The 20,276-nt window shown below is 42.6% G+C and overlaps 3 protein-coding genes across 6 annotated transcripts; 1 reads left to right on the top strand and 2 right to left on the bottom strand.

Moving 5' to 3' along the window:
* The first annotated feature begins 210 nt into the window (after positions 1-210).
* On the top strand, positions 211-12,802 carry LOC147142368 (homeodomain-interacting protein kinase 1-like). 4 transcript variants are annotated; one of them, XM_086041068.1, is made up of 18 exons: positions 211-545; positions 2,309-3,042; positions 3,181-3,372; positions 3,454-3,635; positions 3,711-3,834; positions 3,950-4,069; positions 4,155-4,241; positions 4,354-4,538; positions 5,367-5,517; positions 5,594-5,780; positions 6,559-6,677; positions 7,293-7,427; positions 8,364-8,521; positions 9,208-9,279; positions 9,514-9,684; positions 9,771-9,985; positions 10,095-10,207; positions 11,126-12,802. In XM_086041068.1, exons 2-18 carry the CDS (start codon positions 2,311-2,313, stop codon positions 11,636-11,638), a joined length of 3,456 nt encoding a protein of 1,151 aa, XP_085897194.1. In that variant the 5' UTR covers positions 211-545; positions 2,309-2,310; the 3' UTR covers positions 11,639-12,802. The 4 variants fall into 4 exon arrangements, with proteins under 4 accessions (XP_085897194.1, XP_085897193.1, XP_085897197.1 ...); XM_086041067.1 differs by having other exon boundaries at positions 8,361-8,521; XM_086041071.1 differs by lacking the exon at positions 7,293-7,427.
* Positions 12,803-13,656: 854 nt separating this feature from the next.
* On the bottom strand, positions 13,657-15,295 carry LOC147142367 (uncharacterized). Its single transcript, XM_086041289.1, has 3 exons — positions 15,243-15,295; positions 14,404-14,745; positions 13,657-14,315 (listed from the first exon to the last, which is right to left on the bottom strand). The coding sequence occupies exons 2-3, from the start codon at positions 14,724-14,726 to the stop codon at positions 14,207-14,209; spliced, it is 432 nt and encodes a 143-aa protein (XP_085897415.1). The 5' UTR covers positions 14,727-14,745; positions 15,243-15,295; the 3' UTR covers positions 13,657-14,206.
* Positions 15,296-18,535: 3,240 nt separating this feature from the next.
* LOC147142366 (RING finger protein 208-like) lies at positions 18,536-20,140 on the bottom strand. Its single transcript, XM_086040973.1, has 3 exons — positions 19,974-20,140; positions 19,543-19,878; positions 18,536-18,968 (listed from the first exon to the last, which is right to left on the bottom strand). Exons 1-3 carry the CDS (start codon positions 19,982-19,984, stop codon positions 18,878-18,880), a joined length of 438 nt encoding a protein of 145 aa, XP_085897099.1. The 5' UTR covers positions 19,985-20,140; the 3' UTR covers positions 18,536-18,877.
* Between the last annotated feature and the right edge of the window lie 136 nt (positions 20,141-20,276).

The raw sequence follows: 20,276 nt of genomic DNA, 5'->3' as shown, positions 1-20,276 counted from the left end.
TACGATCATTCAAATTATAAAAGCAATTTATGGTGCAAAATGCCCATTTTGAACAGTTTTTATTACTGATATATAGGCCAGTATCATCTTTCAGACTCTTGTTTCTTCATAATAGTACGTTTAGCCGGCACTTATCTGCCTTCTTGATAGATACTACCGACATTACGGTAATAACCGGAAATGACATAAATTCGCAGCTGACATAACGACGTGGGTTTTTTCCGGTATAAAATGGGGTTTTCTGCCTCAGGACGGAGCGTTTTACACTAGATTGCAGTCAATATTTTAAACGACAGATGTGTTTATTTTAGTACCGCAGATTTTTATTGAAGTATATAAAGTGATGTTTGGCTGTTGCTTGTGTAATCTCGGATTAGTAGCGTCCTGTGTGGCTGTCAAGCGCTCCCTCGACTGAGAAAACAATGCAGGCCTGATCGCTCATGTTAGCATCTGCTACTCGCACAGCCGCTCCAGTGGATCGCCGCAGTGGGGACTTGAAGCCTTGGGCGAAGCCGTTTTCTGACTGCGCGAGCACACACGACCCGGTATGTAACATAAATCTTCACAACAGCAGTCTAAATTGCTGCAGCGATCTATTTTAGTTCTGTATTTTTTTCCCCATGGAGCATTTGAAAGCATTCACCAAACGTCTGCTCTCTCTAAAGTTACGTCAAGCTAGTTGGTTAGCAGCTTAACGAGTTCAATATATAAACGCTGTTGATTTGCTTTCGAATGTCCCCACGTGGCTCTACTGAGATACAATTGTGGTTAGAAATAAATAATAATTCAAAAAAGACCCCTCTCTTAATCTGTTGATGGTGTGATTATAGTCAGGGCGTTTGTGATCGAGGCAGAGCTTTAAATGTCGGGCCCAACATGACTGCAAAGTCTGCAGTCGTAATTACACCGTACCAACGTTTGGATCTTTTTAATATCGGTGTCACCAGACTGATTTTCTCATTCCATTTCGTCTGTTCAATCCTGTACGTTGACTGTATGCAGCCAAGTATGTCTGTCTGTATGCCGGATGCCATATGTGCATGTATGTCTAGCATCGATGCTGACAACGTGTTTTTGTGTGGAAAAACAAAGTACACAAGGTTGATGGTTCTCAGAATTTGCCTTTATCTCTTATTCATCGCTCATAGAATTATTTCTCTGTCTAAACCATTTAAAGCGACCTCATACTCAAGTGTGTCATCTATCTTTTTTCAGTTGTCGTTATTTAAAACGGCAAATTTTGTCAGGGTTGTAGCCCACTGAGTATGTGCATCTTGCAGAAAATAGAATGTTAGGAGTCACACCCTCATACTTTACTTGAGAACGTCACGCATAATGTCGTCTTGTCTTGAGTAGTATTCTGAGTTCTCTTGCCAGTCATTTCATATTATTTTAAAATGTGATGTCAGCAACTTCCTCTTCTGGTTGCTTGAATCTGAATTCATTCTTAGGATAAGAATGCATTGGTAGGCCGAAGATGAAGAAAATACATAATGTGGTTTGTGTTGGATTGTTTGTCTGGTTTCAATGCTTTGGTTCTACTCATCCTGAGCATTAGAGACAAATTATTGTACAGGAGGGCAGCACAGTGACATAGCGGTTAGCAGACTTGCCTCACAGTTCTAAATTTAGGCTTTGAATCTGGCTCCAGCGTCCATGTTCTCCAGGTACTCGGGTCCCTTCCATATTCCAAAAAGGTAGTTATTGGTTAGCCTCATGAAGACTCTAAATTGTCCATAGGTGTGAATGTGATTGGGACTAAACCAAGGTGTACCCCGCCTCTCGTCCAAAGTCAGATGAGTTATTAAATCATTCATAAATTAATGAGGCCAAGCGCTATGAAAATGCGCGGATGGGCCTTTTACAAATCGCTGGTCACCCTGGGATTTGTTCGGATCTCAAAGAAAATCATCAGTTCGGGGCTTAATACTAACAAATTGATTATTACTGTTTTAAGTTTCCATTGTGTTGGCCTTTTTTTTTTTTTTTTAACGATGAAGAGTTAAGAGTGTGGTCACGGAAAATTAAACACAAGTCAAGGCACCACTGTATTTAAGTCGTAGAAACGTTTTTCATATAAGTATTTGTTATTATGACTTAATATGACTGTTATGGCCACCTAATACTGCATAAGCGTGATAAAATAGGATGCCTTCCGACTTGTGTACAAATTTGGGTTGCATCGTTGCCATAGTAACAGAACTTTTTTTTTTACCCCTGGTATTGAAAACATTTGGGGGGGGGGGGGTCGGCGGGGACAGAAAATTAGACTCTGTTCAGTGTTTAAAATGTGATCTTTGTTTCTCAGCTATGACCTCGCAGCTGCAAGTCTTTTCGCCTCCCTCCATCTCCTCCAGTGCCTTTTGCCGTGTTAAGAAGCTGAAGGTGGAGAACAATGTTTGGGATGTGTCCACTACCGAAGCGTACAACTCCATAGCCGGCCAGTCGGCGTATACCTTTACCCCAGCCATGGCCGTCCCCCCCTTTGCGCCGTCCCTGGTCTTCCCCCCAACAGCGCCCGGATCTCGCGGTCAAGTGGTGGTTCGGGCAGCTGATAGCACCGGTAGTCTTCCTCGAGGTTCCAGTCGGCGCGTCGCCGAGCACGCCACGTCCTCTTCCTACGCTCATATCGAGACGGCCTCGGAAACGAGAGGACCCCGGCACGGGCAGAAGAGAAAGCTGGAGGAGACCAATGAGGGCAGCGGGAGCGGCTGCGGCAGCGTGCAAATTCTGGAGGAGCTCTCTGCGCCGGCAGCCGCGTTCTCCACTCGTACGGGCGGTGGCGGGGGAGGCGGTACGGGCCAGTCCATACCTCACTCGGCCCCGACCACCAAAAGCAGCAGCTCCAACGGGGAAGGCGACTATCAGCTGGTGCAGCACGAGATCCTCTGCTCGGTGTCCTGCAGCTACGAAGTGTTGGAGTTCTTGGGCAGGGGCACCTTTGGCCAAGTGGCCAAGTGCTGGAAGAGGGGTACCAATGAGATCGTGGCAATTAAGATTCTAAAGAATCATCCTTCCTATGCTCGCCAGGGACAAATTGAGGTACATCTCATCTCCTGATCTGCATACGTTGCACTTTGTTTATCCCCACCTCCACATGGCATCTCATTTCTCTGAGCTGATTTTTTTTTTTTTCTTCTCTTTCTCCCTTGCTTTGATTTTTTTTTTTTTTTTTCCCAGGTGGGCATCCTGAACAGGCTGAGTGCGGAAAATGCAGATGAGTACAACTTTGTGCGCTCCTATGAGTGCTTCCAGCACAAGGGTCATACATGCCTGGTGTTTGAGATGCTCGAGCAGAACCTGTATGACTTTCTCAAGCACAGCAAGTTCAGCCCGCTGCCGCTTCGGCACATTAGACCAATCCTACAGCAGGTATGCATACCTTCTCCCAGTCAAAACCTCTTTCAAAGAAACACGTTTTGAAGCCAGACCGGTGTCCGTCCATGTGTTTAGGTGGCCACGGCACTGATGAAGCTCAAGAGCTTGGGACTGATTCATGCTGACCTCAAACCTGAGAATATTATGCTGGTGGACCCCCTCAGGCAGCCGTACAGGGTAAAGGTCATTGACTTTGGATCGGCGAGCCACGTTTCCAAGGCTGTGTGCTCAACATACTTGCAGTCTCGCTACTACAGGTATCGCGCGTCGACACACCTTCGGTATGTAACCTCAGCATGCTTGACCCTTCTCATTTCCGCTTTGCCGTTCAGGGCCCCTGAGATCATTTTAGGTCTGCCGTTCTGTGAGGCGATAGACATGTGGTCGCTGGGCTGTGTGATCGCGGAGCTCTTTTTGGGTTGGCCTCTTTACCCTGGAGCTTCAGAGTACGATCAGGTCAGTGCACAGCTCAACCTCAAAACGAGGCTCGCTGGCAAGCTGCACATTGTCAGTTTTCCCTCATGCAAATGTATTAAGTATATGTTTTTTGTTTTTGTTTTTCTCTTCCCAGATCCGCTACATTTCTCAGACTCAAGGCCTGCCAGCTGAGTACCTATTGAGCGCAGGCACAAAAACCAGCCGCTTTTTCAACCGAGGACCGGACTCTAGTTACCCACTTTGGAGACTTAAGGTCAATAAACCCACATCAATCATTCAGATGGTCATGTGGGCTCTGAAGGTTCTCGAGTACTAACATGATCATGTCTGCTTTGCAGACACCATCAGAACACGAAATGGAGATGGGCATCAAATCCAAGGAAGCTCGAAAATACATCTTCAACTGTTTGGATGACATGATGCAGGTGCCTTTTTTGTGTGTGTGTGTGTGTGTGTGTGTGTGTGCGTGTGTGTCATATGCCTACGTTCACATAGAGAACTGAGTAGAGCATTGAGCTGTAAACATGTTTCTCGCAGGTCAACCTTTCATCTCATTTGGAGGGGACGGACATGCTGGCTGAGAAAGCGGATAGACGAGAGTTTATCGATCTCCTGAAGAGGATGCTCCGCCTGGACGCTGACAAGAGGATCACGCCTACAAAGACGCTGGGTCACCCTTTCGTCACAATGAGCCACCTCATGGATTATCCACACAGCTCTCAGTAAGTCTGCCGCCCTTACATTCGTGGGGGACAGGGACCAAGATCTGCATGAATGCTGCAAAATTGTGAATAACTGACACCCCTCCTAATTTTGAATAAAGTTGCCTGTATCAGTAATTCAAACTGTAAATATACTACAAACTATGATCTGTGGATCTAAAACCTGATTTTTTTTTTTTATCAAAGCAAAGGATATGGATCAGGACTGTGACCCAGACTCATCTGGACCCTCTTATCGGGACAAATTCACTCTAAATTCACTTCAGACATAAGGATGATCTTAAAAGATCATTTTATAAGACATAAGATAGTTGGCAATTTGACGTCCTTGGTTGGGAAGGAGCAAAATTGGGATGAAAAACGCCCGATTGTCGTAATGTGTGTCCGGCATACATGTCGGCATTCCAAAGTAAGGTAAAAACCACCAGACAACCAGTATGAAATTACCACTGAGTATTTTTAGGGCAGATTTTTTTTTTTTTTTCTTCAGCCTTAATTTTTTTACGTCCAGAACTACAAAATAAGTACCAAATTTTTGCCTATTAGAAAGGCACTTTAAGCTTGAGGGAATAATCTTTTAATTTTTTATTTTTTTTTAATTCATGTTGAATGGAACTTTTGTAGCAGGAGAATGATCTCTTTTATTTACTGTAACATTTTGAATGGGACTTTCTTAACTCCCATGGAAATTGAGTGGAAAGTTCCTCAAACTATTCCACTCCTTTGGAAATTTTCCACCCCTAGCGCCCGGCCGCACACATCTGATTTTCTCACGGTGACGGTTTCTCGAGGGCTGCTCAGAGAAAATGAAATGTTGTTACTCCCCAGCGTGAAGTCGTGCTTCCAGAACATGGAGATCTGCAAGCGCCGCAGCACCTACGACAGCAACAAATCCCTCTACTCCACCAATGCAGTCCCCAGCGCTGCAGCAGGAAACCTGACTGTTACCTTCAGTAGCCAACTCAACCAGCATAACCAGGCAAGATCAACACCCTCTCCGTGTCTTGCATGTTAAAAGTCATCTCAAAATGTATTAACTAGTGGATGTCCAACAGGTGCCTTCCGCGGGAGGAGCGGTGCCTTTACTAAATTATCAGCCGGCGTTGTACCAGCAGGCGACCATCAACATTCCCGGCCTGACTCAACAGAGCGTTCCTATTCCAACGCGTCCTGCTGGGCTGTGTAGCCAGGCAGAACCCTTCCAGCAGACTCTGATTGTTTGCCCGCCTTCCACCATTCAAGGTAAGAGAAACGCACAGAGTTGTGGGTAACGCACAGTGGTGCACTGGCTTTCAAGTTAAATTTGTTCCCTGCCCACGTTTCCAACTCAAAAATCGTCGTTATCCATTGAAATGAATGGAAATGCTGGTAAGATGTTGTAGACCCACAAAAACGCCGCCATAATTTTGGAAAATGTGTTTTGATAAGGAAGGTTGCATGATACAAACAAAACAAAACAAAGTAATAACATCTTTAAAGCGGAAGTCAACCCAAGCATATTTTTTTCAAGAATATGTTCCCAGCAGGCCCCATAGTTGAAACATGGCATTCTGATTAATTTTGCGTTTGTGGAATATAAAGTAGCAAAATGCACTCGTTTTTAGCCGTCTCCGGGGGCGGCCATTTTGTCTTCTGTCGACTGAAAATGACATCACGACTGCTCGCGACCACCGCTGACTTGTTTTCTGAATCTGAGCCGTGATTGGTCATTGTGAGCAGTTGTGATTTTCAGAAGACAAAATGGCCGCCCCCAGAGATGGCTAAAAACGAGTGGATTAACACTTATTCCACAAACGCATTATTTATCACAATGCCCCGTTTCAACTAGTTGGCTTGCATAGAGCATATTCTTGAAAAAAGAAAAAATGTTTGCGTTGACCTCCACTTTAAATAGACTGTGAAGAACTGAGTATCTTCTAAGCTGTGGAGTCACCACTGTATTCCTATTGTAAGCGTCCACATGATCTTATGCATCAAACATTCTTCTGTGAGATGTTGATCATGTGGTAATGATGTGCAGGGCTGCAGTCATCAAGCAAGAGCTCCAGTTTCCCTGTGAGGATGGATAACTCGGTTCCTATCGTACCTCAGAACCAGCCTGCCCAGTCCTTGCAGATCCAGCCCAGCATGCTCACACAGGTAAGAGCTCGGCAGGCGTTTGCATGTCTGATCCTCCGATGGAATAAATCACAAAATATTTGACTGTCAGCTTTTCTCGTTTGTTTTCATTTGTGCTGGGTGTTTTTCTGGCATTTAAGTGCTGGTCTGGCAGGTTTTGGGGGTTTGATTTAAGAAAAGCGTTTGCTTTCTTGCACCCGCAGTTGCTAAACTCCTGCGTCATCGTGTGTGTCACCCACATCTCCTCCAAAGGTCACATTTCATACATGACCCCCAAATTAAGCATTTTGGCTTCTTTTAATGCATCGAAACGGATTTATTATGGTTTGAAGTATAAAAAAAAAAGTGTGGCTTCAGTGCTATGATTATTTTCTTTTTTTTGTTTCAACTAATTTCACTTTGTATTTCCATGATTGACGTGACTGCCACTGAGGACCTTAGGCGTGTCCTGCCCTGAGCTTCCTCTGGCCACAAATCTGGTTTTCAGCTAAAAAGAGACCCAATTTCTGCACATTGCAGTTTGCGTGTCCAGCTGGATCGATCTGCTCTTCTAAATCGCACGGCGGACGCCCCCCCCCCTGAAAAGGACGTTTGCTTTTCTCACACTTGCTTCCCCTATGCCCTCACATCCTCCAGGGTTCCTGTACACCCCTGATGGTGGCCACCCTGCACCCACCCGCGTCAGGCATAGCCTCCCAGTATTCTCTACCAGTGGGGCTAGGTACTGGGGTGGGTCGCCCCACCCTCTTGGAGCACACAGCCACAGTGCTGGTAAAGGACCACGAAGAACGACGTGCACTTTCCCGCTACCAATAAGGCGTCGTCTCTCTCCTGTCCCACTTTCTTTTCGTTGGTTTGCTTTGCCCTCTGTCTCTGCATTACACATTTAATCTCAATCTTCATGATTATATGCATTGCATCAGATGTTTTCCTCAAAAGTCCCACAGTGTTTGTTTGTGGGGAAATTTGCCGATGGAGTCAAACGCTCCGATGGTGATCTTGCACCTCAAGTACCCCCTGCTGACATTTTATTTTTGATTTATTTATTTATTTATTTCGATACACATAATCTTAAAAGGACTCTTCTTCCTCCTCCTGCTTTTTTTTTTTCTCTTTACATCATTCACACACTCTGACATTCTCTGCCCCATTCTTTCCCCATAGGTGTGCTTAGGGCATGGAGCGCATGTGTTGCCGAGTTGGTCTGCGCTTTGCTTGTGCGGCTTCTCATGTCCTGTCCTCCTTTTTTGGTTTCAGCACAGGATGGTGCACCTCCAAATCCCCCCCAGTTTCACGCTGACACTTTCTATTTCAGCCCCTGAACATATGGCATGCTGCAGACATACTGGTATCAGTTAACAAAAAAACCAACTAACTCCCGTTTCTTCTTTAACAGGCACCATGATTTGTTTATTGGTTTGTTTTACACATCCTGGTCTGTTTCCAGTGCTTCAGTGTTCGTGCTTTGCATGATTTCATTTTGTTGATTTGTTGCAGGGCAGTGCTAAAAATAAAAGGAATGGCTTGGGAAAGGTTGCTCGCTTATCTTGTGCTTTGCCTGCAGCTGAGATTGGTCTTTGGGTTTATTCCTCAGCATGGCCTAGTTTGCCTGACTTGTTCCAGCCGTGGAATTTTTTTTAATTTTTTTATCGATGGCGGAAATCACCTGGATTGAAATGCGACTCTCCGGGCTGTTTCTCCCAGCAGGCCTGGCCCACCGGAACTCAACAAATCCTCATCCCGTCGTCATGGCAGCAGGTCCCGGGCGTAGCCATTCACAGCTCTGCCCACCAGGCAAATATTGCACAGTCACCGCGGGACTCCCATCACTCGGATGCCGCCGCCCAGCAGGGACACAACTGGAGGTATGTCAACCAAGCGGTCTTCTTTTTAATTATTGTTTATTCGTCAGAAAAGGTTATGTTGGGTAATAAATAACATAGACCTTGCTTGGGGAAAAAGTACAATTGTAAAGCTTTTTTTTGTGTCAGGTCCAGATTCTTAATTCTAAAAGGCTTTGAATACATGAATGTACAAATGAGCTTTAAAATGTCTTAAATCCATCTTTCAAAAGTGTCATGTACATTTTTAATAATAATATGATTTTATGATAGCAGTTAGTGGTAAATCTCAAAATAAGTGAACATTCTTAAAAAGATAATTCACTGAATCACAATAGCGTAACCAACAAAACAGTGGTGGTTTTAGTTCAGATTTATTAAGAACAGATGTATGTAAATTGTGCACTGCAGCAATTTTCAACAACGTCAACTATGTCTTAAATTTAATCTAACATGGAATTAAAACGTTTTTGATTTAAATTACCTTAAGATGTAGGAACCCTGTGCTAATCAATGCATTTGTCATATGCATCTTTTTATTTAATTTTCTCTATGGTTCTTCAAGAAATCTTTTTTTTTTTTTTTTTTTTTTTTTCTCCTCAATGATCATCTGTTGCACGTAATCAAAATAATTTGTATAGTAATGTGATTCTGTTGCACAGCACTTAACCCGTTCTATGTTTTTTTTTGTTTTTTTTCCACCCTGGTAGGAGCACAGCGCAAACCAAAACTCAGCAGGAGAGGAAGAAGGTCAAAGCCAGGCGAGGAGAGAACAGAAATAGGTCAGTGACCAAGAAAGATTTATGGCTGCGGCAATTCGTCGTCACACCAAATGACCTACGCCTAGATTAGAATCAATAGTAACTTACTGCTCTTATTAATTTAGTCACTCTACTTGTACTTTTGCTAGATAACCCATGTGACGTTTTGGAGGAAAGTCAAGTTGGTTAAATTTGTTGTTTGGTAGATTTTTAACATGACTGAGCTGAGTGTTTTTTGTCAATGCTTGTGTTTAGGGGTGTTGCCACCACGTCGTTGCTGAGCACCAACGCTGTGACGTCGTCCAGTCTCATGGCCACTTTGTCGCAGCCCATCGTCATCTCTGACACTCCCAGCCCGGCGGTCAGCATCATAACAATCCACAGCGACACCGACACAGAGGATGAGCGCAAGTTTCACCCCGCCAGGTGAGCATCTGATGACAAAAATCTTTTTTACCCAGCAAAACGTTGTGGATTTGTTTTTTTAACTAAATCGTTTTCTCTTTTGGCAGTGTTACATTGGGCCAGCGCACTAATGTGATCAGCTGTGTGACTGTGCACGACTCGGACTCGTCTACTGCCAGCCCCCTGACTCCGCGTCCCCGCACACTGAACGCAGCAAGCACGGTTTCCTCGCGCCAGGCCAAGTCTCTGGCCGTGGTCGCGCCTTCCGTCAAAATTCAGGCGCCTGAGAGAGGAGCAACTTCACGTAGCCGCCCAGAAACTGGTGCGACGTCTACTCATTCCTGAGCCATCTGTCATTGCGGGCGTTTTGGCATTGAAAGTGGCAGTAAATAACACATATTGCTTTTTTGTTTTTTTTCCCTAACCCCTAGTGAACTACATAAAACCCAAGAGAATGTCTCAGCAGCAGCCAAGTAGTTCGGGGGAGAGCCTGGAGAGACACGGACTGATGCTTAGCCAGTCACGCCCCTTAAACCTCAGCCAGGTGAGGCCACCTTTGTGTTGAGTCAGCAAATATCACATAAGCTCTTTTAGCGCCACAATGTACATTCAACAACCATTCTTGGTTCACCAGTCACAAATTCACCCACATTCTGGAGATTTCCCCGCTAAGCGCCATCTGCTGGCATCTTGGTGCCTAGCAACTGAATTGAAGGGCGTCATTGTCAGGCTTGGTTTATCTAAAAGGAAAATAGTGATTTGCCGCCAACTTGTGGCATCAATAGGAATTTACAACCTTTTTGGGTGGGTGTGTGTAACAATGCTTGGTGCCTATTGTATTTGGCGGGGGGGGGGGGTGTCGCTGTATGCATTTCTCAAGGTGGACATATTTTATCTGTATTGAGAAATATTATGACTAATTGTGCATATGGAACATTTTGTTAAATGTTAAAATTATAGGAGGGAAACGATTCTTAACACTTAATTCTTCTTGGACAGTATTTACAAAATGTAGCCACTGTTTTAGTCCTTTTGACCCACAGTCCTAAATAAATTTTGTATCCTTTAGTGCAAATTCACATGAGGCCAACGTTCCAGACAGCCACCTTCTGGGAATGTTTGGAAACACACAACTACTTTCACATTAGGGATTGTATGACTATAGATTTTTTTTTGTAGTCTAAGTGATGATCACTGATGTCATTGATATTTTTTCAGTACATTACAGTGGTCTTCAACCTAGGCAGGCTCTAAAAAAACAAAAAACGATTTCCTTATTTCACTGGTTGCATTTCACATAAAACAAAAAAAGTGTTGTAGCGCGAACCGCTAATCTCATCCAGCACCGTCTTATTTTTGATTGTGTCTAATGAGTTCAGCCACTGGCCACTTTTGACCAAAGCAGCACAGCACGTACGCTGACATGAATGTGTGTGTGTGTGTGTGTGTGTGTGTGTTGAAGGTGCAGCCCCTGGTGTCTTCATCTCAGGAGCGCACAGGGGCGTCCCACAGCGACGCATCGTTACGTCGGCAACAGACCTTCCCTGCGGCCGCCTCGGCTCCTCACTACAACTTCCCCGAGGTGTCGGCCCTGGCCTCGGTCTCGGCCGCCGGGCCCAGCTTGTACACCTACCCGGCCTCCACCGCCCTCTCATCCGCCTCTCAGGTCATGGAGCAGCTGCTGGGCCGCGGCCACGGAGGCCACGCCGGCCACGCCGGCCACGGAGGACACGGACACTCTGGACACTCCCCCTCCGCCTATGCAGCCACGTACACTTCCTCTTCGTCCTCGTCCTCCAGGAGAGACTCGGCCGGCCGCAAGGAGTCGGTGAGCAGTCTCCTGCACGGCCTGCCGGCGGTCTACCAGCAGCAGTTTGCCGCAGCCTCTCCTTACGTGAGTGTGACGCCGCGGGCCGAGGCGTACGGCGCCTACCAGCTGAGCCCCAGACGCCTCACCCAGTACCCCTACCTATAAGATTCTCCATTCACTTACTTAGCACCACCAAGGGACGACTTATCCGATTGCTGCTTGTCATCACAAGGCTTGTCCTCTCCATTTATTTTCCATTAGAAAATATTATCTGACGCCCTTATTTTATCCAGTTCACATTAGGCGTTGTGGTTCATTGTTTCTTTGTGTGAAGAGAGATTCTGCTCCTGTCACAAGCTGCAATGACCCTTTTTAGGCTAGTGGAGGACTAGCTGACACTAATCCTGTGTGTCCCTGTGTTTTAGCTAACCGAACTGTACTTGACCCTCGTCCGTTGACTCACAAGTCTGTCTTTTGCTCCGTTTAAATTGATTTGTCCGTGTACGATGGGAAGACGATGGCGATGGGGTTTAAGCTGCGAAAGGTGGCCCAAATGTGATGGCTCAATGTTAATTTAAGTGCACATGTGATCGTGTGTTTATGTAGTGACAGTGTTTTAGGCCAGATGAACCATGCAATAGTTATTTGATTTTGCTTTTCTTTTTACCTGAATGTATTTATGAAGTCCAGATGAGTGAGATCGTCATGCTGACAAATGACATGAAAAGCTTTTTGGGTTGATTGTTTCCAAAAGGAAATGATGATGTTTCTCTTTTAAAAGATCAAATAAATCCTGATTGTCATAGGCACACCTATTAAATGACACAACTGCTAGCCACTGTTATGTAGGACCTCTTTCATGGATTGAAGGCCAGTTTTTATGTAAAAAAATATATATATATATATATATATTAATAAAAAAAAAAATTGTCCCTTCTTCATAGTCTGGGGATGCTTGCTCACTGCAGTATCCATTGACTGCTGAATATTGGCATATAATCTTTTGGTTGATTACTTCATGTTGTGTAAGAAGCTCTTATGGAGGAAAAAAAAAAAAGAAAAAATCCAGGCAAAATGTTCCAGAAGAGAGATGTTTTCCTTCAGGTGACTGCAGTGAAGTCTTATGGTGACTGTGGGTTCTCAAAGCTTTTTAGTCGACCCTTCCCTGTTTGTGTTTTCATTGTTTTGTGTTGTAATGTCTGAGTATTTAAGTGTAATTTGACCTTATTCTAGTAGTTAAAGATGCTACTCTGTAGAACTAATTCAGGGAAATGTTTCTGCTTAATAATCCACCATCACTGTTTGCAATAAAATCACCACAAACACAAACGGCTCTCGTGATATCATTCCACCTAAACTAATCGAAAGCAAACGTCGTCTGCTGATGATGCAACCTCTACCCGAGTCTTACTAGTGGATGACAGGTGACATATCAAGCGCACGTGAGCGGAACCAAAACAAGCATTGCACACTCAAAGTGGGCGGACACTAACCATAGAGTTTCTCTTATCACTTCTCTGGAAGTCACTTTTTATTACTGTTAACACAATGCACCAGATCATAAAAAAGTTCCATGTGAATTGCAATACCACTTCATTGGTTTATTACGGAAACAATTCACTTTTACTTTGCCTCTTGTTGGTATTGTTAAACTGCTTCCTCGTGTGAGAAATATTTTGAGAATTATGAGAATTATACTTTACATAAAATATCAAAGATAGCGTATGGTAACATTCCAGTAAGCATCAACTTTAAATATTCAGTATCGACTTTAGAAACTTTAAAAGGAATTGCATAGGTTCATGTTATTGTTTTGTGATAACTGAGTTTACATTTTCACAGAATTATTTTTAAAAATGCTGGTTAATATCAGCAGCTTTTGAGACGTGGTCCAGTTCTGTCCAGTTTAATACGCAATTAATAAATATACAGCAGAGTGAAAAATACTTTGAAGTAAGTTTCCTTCTGGACTTAAATGTGCAGTATAATTATTTTGACATAAACTGTCCACTGCCCTCCATAATTATTGATACTCCTGGTTAAGACGTGTTCTTTAGCTTCTAATAAATGAATAGTTTTTTTTTCTCAACAGTATAGGACCAAATTTAAAAAATAAAATAAACAATAAAGTCCAACCTTTAATTCAAGTCAATTTATTCAGTAAAAAAAAAAAAAATCCCACATTAACAAAGAATTGTTTTACATCAAATCATGTATGCCACAATCCTTAGCACCCTTGATATTAATACTTTGTGCAACCGCCGTTTGCCAACAAAACGGCACATAATCAATCACACGATGGGAGAATACAGAAAGAAGGATCTTTGACCATTCCTCTTTGGACAATCTTTAGAAATCATCCAACAACCTGGGCCCTCTCTGCAAACTCCTCTTTCGCTCACTCCACAGGTTTTCAATGGGGTTGAGGTCTCGGGATTGCCACGGGAGGAGCTTGATTCTGTGTCTGGGGAACCATTTCTGCAATTTTCAGTATGAGAATATGCTTCTGCAATAAAAACTGAATTTATTTTAAGTCTTTTAAACGCAATTTAACCAAGGGTGCCAATAATTATGGAGGGAACTGTAAATACAAAACAAAAACGGTTTAATCAGGTGAATGTACAGTTCAGCGATTGCATAAAAAAAAAAAAAAAAATGCACATCTTTGATACAAAGAATAGAATGCGTGCGCAGAGTGTGCTACATGGAATGTTGCATTGGTCCAGCTGAATGTCAGATGACAACAAAAGCATCAGAAGGCCAAGATTGTCCGTCATCCAGCACAAAACAGTTGAACACTTTATGCAGCGTGCTCTTGAAAGCAGTGTGATTTGAATTCGAGCTGATGAGAAACAGAGAAAAAGGGGCTTTGATTTTTACACTCCAACATGAAAGGGTGACAACGTTTTAAAAAGACGTGTTCTACTTACAACACTGGCCTGATGAGCTGCTTGTTCAAACTCTTCACGGACTCCCCCTCGTTTCCCTTCTTGTTCTGCTCTTTCTCTGGTATCTGATCCCAAATCTCGGTATTTACCCACAATGCCTCGGGCAGGGCCAGGCTGGCTTGGAAGGTGGTGACCCCGCGGCACAGGGGGCAGCAGATGGTTTGGGTCGCATTGTCCGCGTTGGCCAGTTTTTCGAGGCAAGGGGCGCAGAAAGTGTGATTGCAGTGCAGCAGGCGTGGGACCCGACGATTTCGTGAGTAGTCGTGGAAACAAACCGCACACTCCAGATCTTCATTTGGAGACATGCTGACGACACTTTCCAAGCTGTGTGCACATGGCAATTATGTTAGATGTGGCCATTAAGCGATAAAGCTGTCATGATTTTGTTATTTCACGACCATTTGATGCCGAGTACCCCAATTTTCAGGGGCTCAAATGCTCACACAAGCAACCAAAGTCAAGAATAGTCTAGAGGAGTTTAGAATATCATTGTCAAAATCGCAGGTCAGTTTGCATCCAGATTGGTGGCAAGAGAAAAGCATGGAGACTCAAAGGAAAAGTGCACCATCCAAAGTGTAACACATCATGTGTCAAACATGGTGGAGGTTGCTAATTTACAGTCGTGTCACTTTTGAGACTTTGGTGCTCTGCATAAAAAGAATGGTTAATGGCATAGTTTTGTGAAATGACGTAAATTGCAGGTGACATTCTACACATTTGGCTTGCTTCATTCCAAATCCATAGTGGTGGCGCATAATGGCAAAGTCATACAAACACATTGTGCAAAATACATGCACAATATGTAGTTGAGACATACTTACTTGTAAAACGAGAGTGATGCTGCCTTGTGAAGTTAGTGGAGAGCTGGCTGAGGTTTGTTCTGAGCGCTTCTGCTGTTTTTAAGCTGGTTTTTAAAGGCAGAGCTGTTTGTTTATGTCACGTGACTCACACACAAGCACACTTCCAGGGAAATCTAGATTGTAAACAGTCTTCTGAAGAGTTCCATTCATAATGCAAGGGGGGGGGGGCCCTCCGCAACCAGACTTAATACGTTATCAACGCACAGCAACCTTCGTGAGTGATTTATTACACTATCCTTTTATTTGCAAACTTTGCCCCTTCACACAGCAGGACACATGCAAGTAGATCCGACTCTTGCAGTCCAGAAGCTATTACACATTTTTATTCATTCGTCTCTTATAAAATGCTGACTTTCCTGGCATACGTAAAAATTTCTGGTGGTAAAAAATTAATATGATTAGCTTCAAGCTTTGTGTATTTTGGGTTCAATTATACTTTGTAGTAAGTTTATTTATCCAACATTCCTGGGCTAGCACCTAATTTTCCACGCATCATCCCACCCAGCCCGATTTTGTTTCCAATACAGCAATCATACCGTGCCGTGGCCTTTTACCGTGAGTATATATATATATATATATATATATATATATATATATATATATATATATATATATATATATATATATATATATACAATGACAGCCCATATAATAAAACACAACATCCAAGTAGAATTCAAAAACGGATATATAAAATGAAAAGTGTAATACCATTAGATAGCAGGTAAAAGCTAGCCTGTCAGATGTAAATGCTCTCAACAAATAATAAAAGCGTACATCAATCATTCAATCAATCATTTTATTTATATAGCACTTCTCATACATAAAAATGCAACTCAAAGTGCTCTAAAACATCCATAGCAAAACATTAAAAAATATATAATTTAAAAAAAAAATCCGTTCATGCCCTCCCTCCCAACAAACCCAAGACAGATATCCATTAATACATCAGCACTCATTCACACACACACACACAAAGTGCACAACCTGATAAAATGTCTTAAAAAGACAGAGAAACCATATGAGGGGAATGACAGCCCACGGCCACAGGGGCGCCACCACCATAGAGACCCCAGCCCGGATTAGACAGGCGGACCCCACGCAAAGTGTAGAGGCCGCCGGCCACCCAGGCCCAAGGAGTCCCTGCGATGACAGCCCCCGCGGGAAGGGCAGCCACCCCTCCCTCAAAGCGGAGCCCCCCCCCCATGAGCAAACACTGAAGCTAAAAGCTGACAACGGCAGAGAGCAACAAAACTAAAAGACAGAACATTAGTATAGTCCAAGAACTAAAATCAGTAAGATAAGATAAAAAAATAATCTTCAATCAAAAGAAAAGATAAATTATTTAAAAGTTGTTAAAAGCCAAACTAAAAAGGTGTGTCTTGAACTTCCTCTTAAAAATATCCAAACATCAGGCCAATATGAAATAGACGTTGAGTACTGTTAATCTCTACGAAGCATTTTATGACCCATTTTGCGGTCCAGCTGCATAAAAATAAACACGTTGATTGTTCCATCACCATCCAAGTCCGTCAGTAGTAGCAATCAGCCAAAAGAGGGTGGCAGAGGGAAGTAGTTGGGAAGAGCGTCGGCAGAGTCATCGTTGGGACTTCCCCATGGAAATTATGTTTTCATATTCCAGTCATTTGTCATCACTTTGTATTTGAATCCACAAGCCAACTATCTGTTCCATTTTAAGAGTTAAGAGAAAAGTAATGTATTTAATTTTCAAGGGGATTTTGGTTCCACCAATGCCCGTTTTGGCGCCCCCTGGAGTGCCTGGCGCTCTTAGCATCTGCCTTTATGGACTAATGGGCGAACAAGTGTACCAAAGTACACGCAACACGTGTATATGAACCAGGAAAAAACTTGGCTCCCCACATCGGCAAACAAATATGAAGTGGCGTCACCCAAAACCCCTCCAGATAACGTGCTTCAGTTTCCAATGCCAGTGATCGAGTGCAATGTGAGATAAGAAGCTACAGCGAAAATGTAACTTTAACTTACCCAGTGGCACTATCCGTCATAAAACAAACACACCAGACGTCTTTATCTCTTTCTCAAGAAACGTATCACAGCAATAGGCTCGCGTGACGACTCCATTGCCGTTTTAATGTTATTATAATCGTTGAATAAAACCCATTTGATGTTGTTAATGGTTTTACAATAACTGGTGACTGAGGAACCTAATATACTAGTATGTAGAGACTTTTTAAAACAATGGGGAAAATGCTGTGATGCTTAATACAACAATTATTATGATGTCATACTGATTTTAAAAATCGGAATCTTTAAAAATAGCAGCGCACATTTATATATATTCAATTTCATTCCTGAAGAGAAAATCAAAACTTAGTGGTTAGAGGAAAGCGATATACTTGATTAATTTCTGACAAAAGTCCAGTGAGCCAACTGACATGGTGAAAATTGTAAACGGTCAAGAGTTCATTGGAATTCAAAAAGCACTTCTTGATGCTGCTCTTCTTGTTTTTATGGCAAGTGGGCTAAAATACTTGTGAAGCACTGTTCATTTGGACGACAATTCATCCCTTCTAGTGTAAGTGTGTATGTTGAAAAAATAATACACACGTCTTTTTTTTTTTTTGCATGTACAAAACAAAATGGAGTCCACTGAAACCAGCAGAGGCCCTGATGATTCAGTTCCAACTAATTTGTGAACTGAAGGCATGAAGTTTCCTCCCACATAACAGAAACATGAACACGTTGTTGTATGTAAAGTGCTTTGTTACAGCTGTAGCTGTAAAATGAAATGGGCTATATAAATACAGTTGTATTGTATTGTATTGTGTACTGTTTGTATTGTATATTGTATTTTATTGTACTGTGTACTGTTCGTCACATGTTTAATTGTTGCAAAAAGATTGAAATAGAAATACAAAATAAAAAGATGAATGCTGATATCTATGTGAAGAAACACCTTGAAAGTAATTTAAAATGCATATGTTCATTCAAGTCTCCAATGAGCCTCATGTGCATGTTTCTGTTATGCGGAAGGTTTCCATCCAAAGAAAACTGAACATGCAAACCTTGTACAGGAGCACTGTTAGGCACTTTACCAACCGTAATGCCTATATAAAAACTAATATATAATCTATAAAAAAAAATAAAAATACTTGGGGTAAATTACCCATTATCATCACTTCGATTCCCTAGTGCAAATTATAAATCTACAATACACTCACAGTTTTCCACCATTAGTAAATAAAAAAAGAAAGAAATAAATAAAGTGGAGATATATTCAGTTATATTACTTTTATTCAAGTACCATAAAGGAAAGTGCAGTCTTATAAAGTGTCTGAGAAATATTCACTTGCATCACTGAGATATTTCCTCACGGTGGACTAAAGTGTAGGTAGACAAAGGCATGATGATAAAATATGACACACATATAAACAATAATGAGAAAATAGCTTCACAGATCAAATCATGTTGTTTTTTTTTTACAGTTATTGAGCTTTCTTCATAAACTATATACAAGTTGAATATACATATATATATATATATATACACATATATATAAAAAGACAAAGTGTTGTCAACTTGGTCCAGATGAACGTCAGAGGACAATGGAAACCTCAGCAGGCCTGCAAATGTTCCTCTTGCACCGCGATACAGTTGAACATTTTTTGGAGCGTAGACTTGAGAGCAATGTGATTTGAATCCAAGCTGAGGAGAAAGAGAGAAAGAGAGGTTTTTAATTCATTTATAAACTCCGTCACAATATTGAAAGCTATTTGAGCATTTATTCGATATCCTTGATAAAGTAAGTATGCTCTTTGTCCTTTACTAGTAAAGACTTCTGCACACTAGTGGAACCAGTAAGTGACACCCCCCTTGCTCAATTACATCAACTGTTGGATGGAAATGAGTAGTTTTTGGTCAGAGTGTGTTCAGCCAAGTTTTTCCACTACTGCATATATTTATGCACACTATCAGAACAACATTGGCAGACTAGTGAGGCAACAGAAAAATGCACGCTACTAGTGATGTTATAAATTTTATGAGTTGACATCTAGCACTGATTCTGTAGTGATATGCAAAATAAATCGCTGCCTGAATACAATTCAGTTCTTTTAAACTTTTCATTTCAATTCATTTTAATTGAATCTTTAAGTACAGGTTTTTTAACTTTCCGATATTAAAGCAAATTGATATGTTTAAGAATGAAATCTGTCTCATGATTTTAATGAACACTTAAACGGCTTCCCCAATGACCATTTTGAAAAGATTTTCTACTTACAACATTGGCCTGACGAGCCGCTTGTTCAAATCCTCCACTGAATGTTCCTTCGTCCTCGTCCTCTTCTTCTGCTCTTTCTCTGCCATCTGATCCCAGATCTCGGTGTTGACCCACAAGGCCCCTGGCAGGGTCAGGCTGGCCCGAGTGCAGGTGATCCAGCGGCACAGCGGGCAGCAGATAGTCCGAATCACGCCGTCCACGTTGGCCAGTTTCTCCAGGCAAGGGGCGCAGAATGTGTGACCGCAGTGCAGCACGCGTGGGACACGCTGACTGCGTGAGTAGTCGTGGAAACACACCACGCACTCCAGATCTTCTTTTGGAGACATGCTCGGGCCCCTTATTAGCAAACACGACAATTAGCATTTAATACACTTATCATTGTTAAAACACACAAACAACCACAGACGTTGCAAACCAATTTTGGAGCTTACTTGGTGTCCATGTGAAGTTCTCGCTGTGCTGGCTGAGGCGTTGTTGTGAGTGCTGCTGTTTAACAAGCGACTCTTAAAGACGCGGCTCCTCGTGTCACGTGACGTGAGCACTGAGTAGTGAGCACCCTTCCAGGGAATTCTGCTCTGGTAAACACAACCCCGGAAGTATAGAATGGTGTTCACCCAGAGGGAAAATACCCCCCCTTACTTTATCTGATCAACAAGCATTGCTTGCACTTACATTTGTTCATTTTACACAACCCGTGCCAAGAATATCCTCATGATATGAACCACACAGCTAGC

This window comes from Filicampus tigris, chromosome 9 (genome assembly GCF_054856515.1).
Source record: "Filicampus tigris isolate MCC_2025a chromosome 9, RoL_Ftig_1.0, whole genome shotgun sequence".
NCBI lineage: Eukaryota > Metazoa > Chordata > Actinopteri > Syngnathiformes > Syngnathidae > Filicampus > Filicampus tigris.
This window is presented reverse-complemented; position numbering and strand designations above follow the sequence as displayed.

Coding starts and splice junctions, on each gene's coding strand:
- LOC147142366 (XM_086040973.1), bottom strand. Junction 18,969..19,542: donor CGGCTCGTCAGGCCAATGTT/GTAAGTAGAAAA, acceptor CTTTCTCCTCAG/CTTGGATTCAAATCACATTG.
- LOC147142368 (XM_086041067.1), top strand. CDS start 2,311: ATGACCTCGCAGCTGCAAGTCTTTTCGCCTCCCTCCATCTCCTCCAGT. Junction 4,539..5,366: donor GATTATCCACACAGCTCTCA/GTAAGTCTGCCG, acceptor GTTACTCCCCAG/CGTGAAGTCGTGCTTCCAGA. Junction 7,428..8,360: donor AGCACACAGCCACAGTGCTG/GTAAAGGACCAC, acceptor TGTTTCTCCCAG/CAGGCCTGGCCCACCGGAAC.
- LOC147142367 (XM_086041289.1), bottom strand. CDS start 14,726: ATGTCTCCAAATGAAGATCTGGAGTGTGCGGTTTGTTTCCACGACTAC. Junction 14,316..14,403: donor CAGCTCATCAGGCCAGTGTT/GTAAGTAGAACA, acceptor GTTTCTCATCAG/CTCGAATTCAAATCACACTG.